The 11,359-nt window shown below is 57.1% G+C and overlaps 1 protein-coding gene across 1 annotated transcript; it reads left to right on the top strand.

Annotated features, from left to right (window-relative positions):
- Positions 1–11,102, top strand: CDC37 (cell division cycle 37, HSP90 cochaperone). Its single transcript, XM_081812675.1, has 8 exons — positions 1–196; positions 5,787–6,068; positions 6,382–6,490; positions 6,600–6,715; positions 6,803–6,925; positions 7,455–7,637; positions 7,747–7,818; positions 8,902–11,102. The coding sequence occupies exons 1-8, from the start codon at positions 95–97 to the stop codon at positions 9,055–9,057; spliced, it is 1,143 nt and encodes a 380-aa protein (XP_081668801.1). The 5' UTR covers positions 1–94; the 3' UTR covers positions 9,058–11,102.
- Positions 11,103–11,359: the final 257 nt, after the last annotated feature.

The following is an 11,359-nucleotide window of genomic DNA, read 5'->3' as shown; positions in this document are numbered from 1 at the left end:
AGCGGAAGGGGCGGGGCTCCGCAGGCCGAGTCTCCAGCGCTGCAGCCGCCAGAGTCAGACCCGGAGCCGGAGCGGGCTGAGCCGCCGAGGCAAGATGGTGGACTATAGCGTGTGGGACCACATCGAGGTGTCTGACGATGAGGACGAGACGCACCCCAACATCGACACGGCCAGCCTCTTCCGCTGGCGGCACCAGGTAGAATGCGCGTGCCCATCCCCTTCCCCCCACCCCCACCCCCGCCCGGGACTCCGCTCCAGAGTTCTGACCCCTGGTACTGCCAGGGACCCCCACATTGACACCTGGGATTCCCAACGCATAGTCTGTACTTACAGTATCGCTTGAGGGGTTCCTCGATTCAACTCCAGAGCGCAGAACTGCCAGGGCGCTGCGTCCCTACCAGAGATCCCGGGCCTCCCCTCCGATTTCTGCATGGAACTCCCAGTTGACCCCTAGGGCACCTTTTTCCGAGTCTAAGCTGCTAAGATAAGCTTTGGGGGTGTTCCCTCAATCCCTTCTGGGACCTTCCACTTACACGCAGAACTCTGCCTCAGAGTCTGGACCCTGATCTGTTCTGGGAGACGTTTCTGATCTTGGATATACCATCCGCCACTCCCCAAATCCTAGAGTCCTCAGTACTTTGAATTTATTCTGAGATCTTCCTCCCTAGTTCTTGACAGGGATTCCTATTCAGATCCAGAGATCTGGCTTCTCCTCCCAACAGAACAAGGAACTCTGTCCTCTCCTGAGATTTCTGTTTCTGGCTAGGGAGTCCAACCCATACCGGGGACCCCTTGCCTAGAATGTAGACCGGTGCTCCACCAGGGCCTTAATTCTCATTCAGGACTGGAGTTTTGGAACCCATTTTCTCTCCAGACCAAACCACCGGTTCGACCCTGATGGAGCCTTCCAATTCCAGCCACTCGTTAGTGTCACTTACTGTGGATCCCATTTCCCATTATACCAGGAAACCCTACCCTGCAGGGCTTCCGGCCGGTCTAGAGCCCCTGCCCCTCCTTGGTATTGCAGGCCAGACACCACCCACCCCCAGCAGTTTCCTGTAGGAGCCTCTGGCAGCCTTGGAAGGCCTTATACCAACTCCAGTCCAGCACCCAAACCCACCCGGCCTTCATCCTGACCCCAGCTCAGTCTGCTGCTCTCAGACACCCAGACTGTCCCTGCTCTCACTAGGGACCCTCCCAATTTGATTCCAGATTTACTGCCCCTTCTGTTACCTATTTGCCCCCAAATCTGGATCCCAGAATCCTGTCTGGGTGTCCTCCAGCCTTTCTCCCTGCCCAGCAGTGCTCACAGGCCAGCAGAAGAGCTCATAAGTCCTAACACTCTAACCTCTTGCTCCCCCAAATCAGAGCTCCTACACCCATATACTTGTGTATGTTGTACTCTCCCACTGAGGGTGAGCTATCTCACAGAACCTTCCAGTTAGGAATTCCTCACCCCACCCTCGCCTATGGCAACTCCCAGTCATTTATCCAGAACCTCCTAGAAGGGCCCTTCCCCGGTCCTGTGTTGTCTAGTCCCTACATCTGGTCTCCAGTCCCATTTCCAACCCTTACCCTAAAGCAGTAATCTTCTTGGGTAGCGTACCTGCCAGGCAAGCCACTGAGTGTAAGAAGAAAGTTCTAGCACTTCCATTTCTTTTTTTCTTTTTTTATTTATTTATTCGACAGAGAGAGTGAGAGAGTACAAGCAGGGAGGAGTAGTAGAGGGAGAGAGAGAAGCAGGCCTCCCGCTGAGCAGGCAGCCCGATGCGGGGCTCGATCCCAGGACCCTGAGATCATGACCTGAGCCGAAGGCAGACGCTTAACCATCTGAGCCACCCAGGCGCCCCTAGCACTTCCATTTCTTGCTGTAACATTTTATTATGAAATGCTTGAGACCTGCGCAGAGCTCTAAAAAGACTATTCTTGGGAACACCTACTTTTCTCACATAAAGAGGTTAATCTATACAGCTGTATGGAGAACATTTTGGTCCTGCTGGGTGGGAAGCCAGCGCCCCGTCTCCTGCAGAGTCCTCCCCGCCACGCCTTCCTCCCTCCTGGCACAGGACCCTTTCCTGTCCTGCTGAGGACCCTGGAGCTGTAGTGGAGCCTAGTGAGGGTGGGGGTGGGGGAGGGAAGATAAGCATCTCCAGCACCAGCTTCGGTTCGGCAAGCCTGGGTTCTAATCCCAGCCCTACCACTTACTGCTTTTACTTTCCCTGCCCCTAGAGACCATCCTGAGAATGAAACGAGAGTAGGCCCGACAAGAACTTGGCTCAGGGCCTGGAAGGGAGTAAGCATATGGGAGCGGGAGGTGGGATTAGTAAGAAGGAGCCTGGTGAGCTTCTGAGCACAGGCCTGCACACCTAGGTTCCAGTCCTGGCTCCGGAATCACTGACTTAATGGATGACCTCCGGCGACTCGTTTGATCTCTTTGTGCCTCGGTTTCCCCAGCTGGGAATATTAAGGGTATCCACCTGATCGGGTTCTTATGAGGGGTTATCTTATTTATTTAATGTGTGTGATGTCTTTGGGATAGATAGCATCTGGCATGTGATAAGCTCTCTGTAAACTTTAGTCGTTATCATCATTGTTATTATTCAGATAATCTGTGCTCCTGGGAAAGAAAAAATCTGGAATCACCAGAAAGAGACAAGGGAGTCTCCCAGCCCCCTGCTCCTTTGTCCTGATAGAGCTGCTGTTACTGGTTTCTTGTGATTCCTTTCATCGAACTGGATGGCACTGAGGTTCTGGGAGCCTCAGGGTTTCTTTCTTTCTTTTTCTTTTTTAAGGTTTTATTTATTTGACAGAGAGAGAGAGAGCGAGAGAGGGAACACAAGCAGGGGGAGTGGGAGAGAGAGAAGCAGGCTTCCTGCCGAGCAGGGAGCCTGATGCGGGGCTCGATCCCAGGACCCTGGGATCATGACCTGAGCCGAAGGCAGACGCTTAACGACTGAGCCACCCAGGCGCCCCAAGCCTCAGGTTTTCTATCTGTAAGGCAGGGGGGTGGGGACACCCCCGTGGCGTCTGCTCAAGCCACCCCTCCCAGAGGTGTAAAGCCCGAGCCGGGCAGGCTCTGGGAGCCTTTATTTAGCTTTAGTCTCCCTGGCGGCCACTCAGAGGACACTGGAAAGAGCTGGGTGGCCGCCCAGCAGGAACCAGCAGGGTGGTAGGTTCCTGCTGCCCCCTGAGGCCAGTGATAATGCCAACCCCACAGAGCCCCTCACAAGGCAGCAGGGAGCCTCCGGGGCAACACAGGCCCATCGTGGAGAATGGGAAGTGGCAGGGCCCAGGGCCTCTTTCTCTTGTCTCTCCACGAGGCAAAGGCCTTCTCGACCTTTATCCACATGGGCAAAGTGAGACTCGCGATTGACTATAGCAGTCCTGTGGGGCGTGAGTGAAGACTCCAGGTTTCCCAATTCCCACCCACCGCGGGCCTGGCTCTGTGCTGGAACCTGGAGATAACGGCCTCAGAGAAGGCCCAGAAGTGAGTTGGGAGACCATTCTGGTGGCAGTGGCCATGACGATGGTGATAACAGTGGAACACGTTTGGTATTGAGTCCTGGGTTGCAAGCAGTTTCCTGGGAGTAACTCCTGAGGCCCCATTTCCCAAAGAGGAACGCCGAGGCTTGGGAGAGTTTTAAGTGTTTTAGCCAAGGTCATGTTGCCAGTAAATGGTGGAGCTGGGTGACGTGACCGTGCAGTAACAACCGCTCCCAGTTACTGAGCATTTACTCTGGGCTGGAAATCGATCTAAACACCTGAAGTACATTTTCTTGTTTGAGCCCCAGAATGGTTCCCAGAGAGAGAGAGATTGTCCCCTTGGATGGTAATGGCAGTCGCCAGCACAGGAATGGGGCTTGCTGAGCATCCAGCACGGCTCTGGACTGTTGACTTCAACTTCTCATCTCCTTTGCTTCTCCTGGTGCCACCCTGTGAGGTTGGTGTGGTGGTCGCCTTTGACAGATGAGGAAACGGAGGTCCCTAGAGGTTAGGGGATTGACCCAAGGACACCCAGCCTTTACTCTGGTGGCCATGGATTATGACCCCACATTTGGGGCCCTGAGATTGTCCTCCAGCATCTTATCATGTTACCTGGGGATCATGCAGGGGCCTTTGGAGCACAGTGATGCGGCATGGGGGCTCTTGGGGGAGGCTCTGTTGAAGCTGAGACCTGGGGACAAAGTAGGTGGAGCGAGGGGAAGAGAGTTCCAGGTGGAAGGAACAGCCTGTGCAGAGGCCACGAGTCAAGAGTGAGCTGGTGCATTTGGGGAACCATGAGGGCTAGCATCTGCCTAGGACCCAGAGTTGGGAGAGGAGAGTGGGACCCAGGTCCTCATGGGGCCTTGGTGCCATCTGGGCAGCTTGGGGCAAGGGTCAGGGTTCCCGTCTGAACCCAGACACTCCAGGTTGGGGTGGCAGAGAGGGCTGCAGACAGATGTGGATATTTCAAAGACTGGCAGCTTCTGAGTCTAGCTTGGGGGAGCAGCAATGGAAAGTGGTGGCACCTCTCAGGACTCAGTCAGTGGCTCTGGATTGAGCAGTCACTGCTGAGAGCCAGGGGAGGTGATGGAGCCAAGCAGGGCTGGAAAGCAGACAGGGCCGTGCCATGTGAGGTGGGGTCCAGTGGGGACCTAAGCGAGAGGGGGAATGAGAAGGGGCACCATCTGAGCTGGGGGTGCAGTAGAAGAGGAGGTCTGGGGAGCAACAGCTGGGGAAGGGGGGACAGGAGGCTGGTGGGCACCGAGCTAAGGCTCAAGGAGGCCACTGAGCTCAATTGTGGGGGTGGAAGCCGGGGGTTGGGCCACCGAGGGTGGTGCAGACATTCCCTGGGGCCCTGGAGACAGAGCTGAAGGGGCCTCGGGAGTGGTCCAGGAGCAGTGCTCTGGGTGGAGCGAGTTGGAGAGACATCTAGAAGTGAAAGTAGTCAGGCCTGGGTAGCAGAGAGGGAGGGAAAAACAGGGCCAGTGAGCAGGCCTCAGCTAGGGGCAGAGGTGGCTCGAGGAGGTTGCTGGGCAGGGAAGGGCACCCAAGTGTCACTGAGGGCAGCTCCAGGGAGGAGGGGGAGCCTGAGACCCCCATCCAGTATTTCATCAGTTTATTCATCCAACAAGTGTTTCCTGAGTCTTTACTGTGTGCTTGTGTGAGACACAAGAGTGAGCAGATCCCCACCTCCGTGGAGCCAGTATCCTGGGAGGGGGACACATGGAAAACACAGTAAGTAATTGTCACCAGATGTTAGCAGATAATGAGTGCTGAGGAGGAAGGTGACACAAGACAAGAGTAAGGGGAGGTTGCCATCTTCAGCACGGTGGTCGGGGAGGGCTTCATCTGTAAAGTGACAATTGAGCCAAGATGGTTAGGATGCGAGGGAGTAAGTGGTATGGGGGGCGGAAAATCTGGAGGGAGAGCTTTCCAGGCTGCAGAAACAGCCAGTGCAAAGGCCCTGAGGTTGGCAGTGGGTTCAAGAAAAGGTGAGGCGGCCAGTGTGACTGGAGGGAGGGGGGCAGATCCGCAGGGCCTTGTGGGTCATGGATAGGACTTAGGCTTTTGCTGAGTGTTGTGGATGCCAAGGAGGGTTCTGGTTCTGAGCGGGCAGGCCGGGGTGGGGGTGGAGTGTGCCCAGACTCAGGTGTGCGCAGGTATACTGGTGGGGGTGGAAGCCGGGGGTTGGGCCACCGAGGGTGGTGCAGACATTCCCTGGGGCCGTCCCAGGTGCAGTGGGTGGGAGCCCTGGGTGGGGCCCGGCTGAGGCCCACGGCCTGAAGGTCTGTGTCTGCCCCCAGGCCCGGGTGGAGCGCATGGAGCAGTTCCAGAAGGAGAAGGAGGAGCTGGACAGGGGCTGCCGCGAGTGCAGGCGCAAGGTGGCTGAGTGCCAGCGGAAGCTGAAGGAGCTGGAGGTGGCCGAGGGCGAGGGCAGCAAGCTGGAGCTGGAGCGGCTGCAGGCCGAGGCTCAGCAGCTGCGCAAGGAGGAGCGGAGCTGGGAGCAGAAACTGGAGGAGATGCGCAAGAAGGAGAAGAGCATGCCCTGGAATGTGGACACGCTCAGCAAGGATGGCTTCAGCAAGGTGGGGGGGGTGTGCTTGGTGGTGGGACAGGTGCGGGGTTGGGGGGGAAGGCCTCTTCAGGTCAAGGGGTGGAGGAACAGGTATGTGGGGCCGGGTGGACGAAGCACCCCACTGGTACCCCCCTCTGATCTGCCCGAAGGCCCTAGTCCGAGGCCACATGTGCCACACCCACGCTCCTGCCACACTGATGCTCATGACACCGTCACCACCTCCGCCGTGGAAGGGATGGGCGCTGCGGCCTCGGCCCACGAGGCCGTGCTGGACGCGCCCTGCGGCCTCGCCCCAGCCCACTCCCCCTCTCGCCCCATCACAGAGCATGGTCAATACCAAGCCAGAGCAGGCGGAGGAGGAGTCGGAGGAGGTGAGGGAGCAGAAACACAAAACCTTCGTGGAGAAGTACGAGAAACAGATCAAGCACTTCGGTGAGCTGGGCACCGGTTGGAGGGGGCCCACCGGGGGGCGGGGTGCATAGGACAGGGGCTGGCCCTCTGCCTCCAGGGCCCTTCAGCGCTTTGCCAACACCTTCTGTAGGCATGCTCCGCCGCTGGGACGACAGCCAGAAGTATCTATCAGACAATGTCCATCTGGTGTGTGAGGAGACGGCCAACTACCTAGTCATCTGGTGCATTGACCTAGAGGTGGAGGAGGTGAGTGGAGCCTGCCCTGGGACTGGGGAAGAGTCCTTCCCTGAGGCCGCCACTTGGTGACATCCTGCCTATATTCTCTCTGGGCAGAAATGCGCACTCATGGAGCAGGTGGCCCACCAGACCATTGTCATGCAGTTCATCCTGGAGCTGGCCAAGAGCCTGAAGGTGGATCCCCGGGCCTGCTTCCGGCAGTTCTTCACTAAGATCAAGGTAGCATCCCTGAGGAGCCTGGGTGGGGTGGGGTGTGGCTCTCTCCAGGGCACCAGCCTCTGTCTACAGGAGGGGTGGACACATGTCCACTCAGACTCAACGGCCGTGGGATCAGAGCCTGCTCTATCAGGGGAGGGCAGAGACGTGGAGGGGCCAGTGGTCGGCCCCCATACAGAGTTTAAGAGACACGGGTGAGGAACAGAGTCAAGGACACCTCGGGGTTCCTCAGCTGAGCACTTGGAAGAACAGAGCTCCCCGTGCTGAGGTCGGGGAGACTGAGGGCAGGGCAGCCTGTGCGGAGCGATCCAGACAGAACTCAAGTGAGGCGTGTTGAGTGTGGGGTGCCTGCAGGCCCCTGCAGGCACATGTGGAAGAGGGGAGTGTGGCCGGCCTGTGGTTTGGGTGGGGGGTGGGCAGGCAGGCAGGCAGGCAGGTGATCCGTCAGCAGGGAGGCGACAGCGTCTGCGGGTCTGCGGTGGGCCGGTCCTGGGGCCGGCCCAGTGACCGTCTCTCGGCCCCGACCCTCCAGACAGCCGACCGCCAGTACATGGAGGGCTTCAACGATGAACTCGAGGCGTTCAAGGAGCGTGTGCGGGGCCGCGCCAAGCTGCGCATCGAGAAGGCCATGAAGGAGTATGAGGAGGAGGAGCGCAAGAAGCGGCTGGGCCCGGGCGGCTTGGACCCCGTTGAAGTCTATGAGTCTCTCCCTGAGGTGCGGCTCTCCTGCCCCAGCAGGGGGGTGGGGGCAGGGGGGTTGGGCAGCGGCAGGCGGGCCCCCCTGGGGACCCAGGCTCTGACCCGCGGCCCATCTGCACCCACAGGAGCTCCAGAAATGCTTTGACGTGAAGGACGTGCAGATGCTCCAAGATGCCATCAGCAAGATGGACCCCACCGTGAGTAACAGCGCCCCAGGCCCGCCCACCAGCCGAGCTGCGCCTCCTGAGCAAGCGATATGTCCTCCTGTCCCCCTCCAGCCCTGCTCCCCACTTGGCTGGGAGAAGCGTCCCTTGTGGGCTTCACGGAAGAATAGGGGAGGCTTGCATCCACACACTGGTTTACACGTATTAAGCACCTCCTGTGTGACTACACGCAGCAGTGAACCCGGAACTTTCAGCATGTCCCCTGCCATGGAGTGTCACCGCCCCTGTGGGCCATTTATGAGCCTAGTGGGCATACCAGGTTGGCCCCACCTTTGTCCAAGGAAGGGGTGCTCCTCCCTGGCCTTGGTTACCCCATCAAACCAGTTTCTCTGGATACTGACTTGGAGCATGCATGGGGTGGGGGGGGCTGAGCTCACAGTACACATCAGCTGCGGTTGTACGTACGTGTGTATTTTAAAGTAAGCGCTATGCCCGGCATGGGGCTTGAACCCATGACCCCGAGATCAAGAGTCCCATTCTCTACTGACTGAGCCAGCCAAATGCCCCTAACTGTTGTTAATATTAGGAGCAGTGATCGTGCTGGTAGACAGGACCTTGTGTCTTAGTAGACCCTGGTTTGACCCCATTCCTGCTGCTTGGCTCACTGGTTGGCCACACTAGTTTCCTCATCTGTGAAATGGGTCTAGTTGCAGGACCTGGTCCAGGATTTCTAGAAGCTTCCATGAAAAAAGATACCTAGACCGAGGGTCTTCACCCTATGGTTCACAAGCTCACTGCCTGTCTTTAAAAAGTAAAAGTTTTACTGGAATGCAGCTTTATTCTGGACGTACACTACTTAAACTTCAGTTCACGTTAAGTGAAATGTAAAGTTCTGTTCTTCACCTGAACTAGCCACGTTTGAAGGAGTCGGCAGCCACATGCGGCTGTGGTGGCTACCATGTCGGACAATGCATATTACAGGCCACTTCCATCATTGCAGAGTGCTCTGGACAGCTCTGGTCTAGAATAAGCAGTGAGCAGGCTTAAGGATGCACAGGGGGATAGGCGGGCCAACTGGCGGGGGGCAGCCCGGCCTCACCACCCTTCTCCCCACAGGATGCGAAGTACCACATGCAGCGCTGCATCGACTCCGGCCTCTGGGTCCCCAACTCCAAGTCCAGCGAGGCCAAGGATGGGGAGGAGGCGGGCCCCAGGGACCCCTTGCTGGAAGCCGGCCCCAAGCCAGGCGACAAGAAGGATGTCAGCGCCTGACGCGCCCCAGCTGCTGCCCACCTGCCTGCAGGCCCCTGTGTGCCCCTTTTCAGAAAACAAAAATAGATGCCATCTCCCCAGCTCCTGGCTTCCTCCATTTTCGCTGCTCCCGCCCAGCCTGGGGCCGGGAGAAGGCCTGTCCCCACCCCCACTACCCCCACCTCCAGTGCTCATCCAAGTCTCTGCTTTGAGTCAAGGGGCTTCACTGTCTGCAGGATGTTACCCCCCCCCCAATCAGCATTATGCCAAAGGCCTGGGGGTCCAGGGAGGGGCGGAGGTTGCTAGGCTGGTCCATGAGGTGGGGGGAGGGTCTCCAGCCCAGAGGCCTGCTCCAGTCACCATGGGCTCTGTTTTCACTGTTCATCTGCTGTCGAGACTTCTATATGGTAAACAGCAATGATCTTCCAATAAAGGATTTCAGATGCTCAGGGGGGCGTCTTGAGGGCTGTTGACACAGCTCTTCTCTTGGAGTGGGAGGGAAACCCAGTGAGTGTTGGAGGCCTGGCCTGTGATGCCTCAGGCTTTATTCTTGAGCTGTCTGGGCAGCTCCCTCTATTACGATTCTAGGTCCTTGCATGTGCTATTTCACTGCCTAGAACATTCTTCCCCAGGATTCCTTTACATCGGAGTTCTCGGCCCCACCCCTCCACTCTTTCGCTTGTCCCCCAAGCCTCCCTGCCACCGCCCATTCAGGAGCATCTTTCATCTCTGACCACTGCCCTTTGCGTCCATGGTCTCCACCCTGGTCCAGATGCCCATCCCCTCTGGCCTGCAGCCCGCCCCAACCTCTTCCCCGTCTCCCCCCTTCCCCATCAGACCCCAATAGGCAGTAACCAGAGGGTAGTCGTGAACACGTGAGTCAAGACACATCCCTCCCTGAGCATAAGCCCAAAGTCTTTGCTCTGGGTAGCTCACAAAGGCCTGCACCATCTGCGCGGGTCTCTCTCTGTCCTCCCCTCTGCTCGCCCTCTCTCCCGCTCCCTCCTTGCGGGTCCTTGAGCACTTTAAATTTCTCTCTATCAATGTGACCTTGGGCAGCTTACTCAGCCTCCACGTACCTCCCCCTCCACTGCACAATGAGTAATGTTAGTGCCTTTCTCCTGGGGGTAGTGCTAAAATGAGATCATGCTACAGGCAAGCAGGGCGCCTGGCACTTAGATGCCCAAAATGTGGGCCTTGGCGTGTGCCTGTCTCTCTCCCCGAACACCCTTCCTGCAGCCCTTGTGGGGCTCCTTTAAAAAGTAATAACTGGGCCACAGGAAAGGGCCTAAAGAATAGTATGATGAACAGGGACATCAGTTTAGGATGAAACCAAGCAGCAAGGCCCTCTGCCTGCCCCTTCCAGGGTGCCTACCCCTTCCAGGGTGCCTACCCCACCCCTGGCAGCTGCTTGTCCCTCAGGCCAGAGCTCAGTACCACCTCTTCCCTGGGGCCGTCGGCCCACCTGAGTTGCCCCTCACACCGGGCCAGGCGGCTTGCCTCACCTGCCATGTGCCAAGCTTTGCCGACCTGTATGCTGTCTTCTCCCTCATGCTGTTGAGCACCACCGGGGCACAAACGGTCTTCCATGGTCCTGAGGTACTCACAGTACCCTGGAGGGGCCCTGGCCCTTGGGGGGCGCTCAGTAAACCTCTACTAAAGCAAAGAGCACCTAGATGCTGTTGTGTGCAGGCTGATGGCCGCCAGGGGGCACTGATGAGCTGCAGCCCCTGCTGGCATCCCCTAAAGGCTTTATACGGTGGGAATGGCAGCCGCAGATCTGCAGGATCTGCAGGGCTTGGGGAGGAGGAAGGCATCTTAAGGCCCTGGGTAAACCTCGCCCATCCAGGATCTGTCCAGGATTGGCAACTTCATTATTTACTGTGAAAACTTTCAAAGATGGAATCCATATTACTGGTTTTTCCTTTTGCCTCAGGCTCTAATATAACTCAGCACTGTTATGGATTCTCTACTTAAAATTTCAGTATTTTGTTCATGGTGGGTTTTTTTTCCACATTGTGCTTTTTAAAAAATATTGCATTAAAGTATTTATCTTGGTTACTGAGCTTTTTGGCGCCCTCTTTGCTTTCATGCCTCACCTCCCTCACCCTAGTGTGGGCTCTCCTAAGACAGAGGATTTAAAACATCAAATGCTATTAAGAGACACTCGGGGGGACTAGCTCTGTCTCTGCTCATCCTCCACCCAAGCGGTTCCCCGCCCCCAATCACAGGAGCCCATGGGAACCCACTGTCCACACTTTCTTCTGACTCTATCCAAGGTTTCTTTTTGTAAAATTGTGTTATTTTATTTTTTTAAATTGAA

The sequence above is a fragment of the Leptonychotes weddellii genome, chromosome 1 (genome assembly GCF_054177405.1).
Source record: "Leptonychotes weddellii isolate Sample4059 chromosome 1, ASM5417740v2, whole genome shotgun sequence".
NCBI classification, from domain to species: Eukaryota; Metazoa; Chordata; class Mammalia; order Carnivora; family Phocidae; genus Leptonychotes; species Leptonychotes weddellii.
This window is presented reverse-complemented; position numbering and strand designations above follow the sequence as displayed.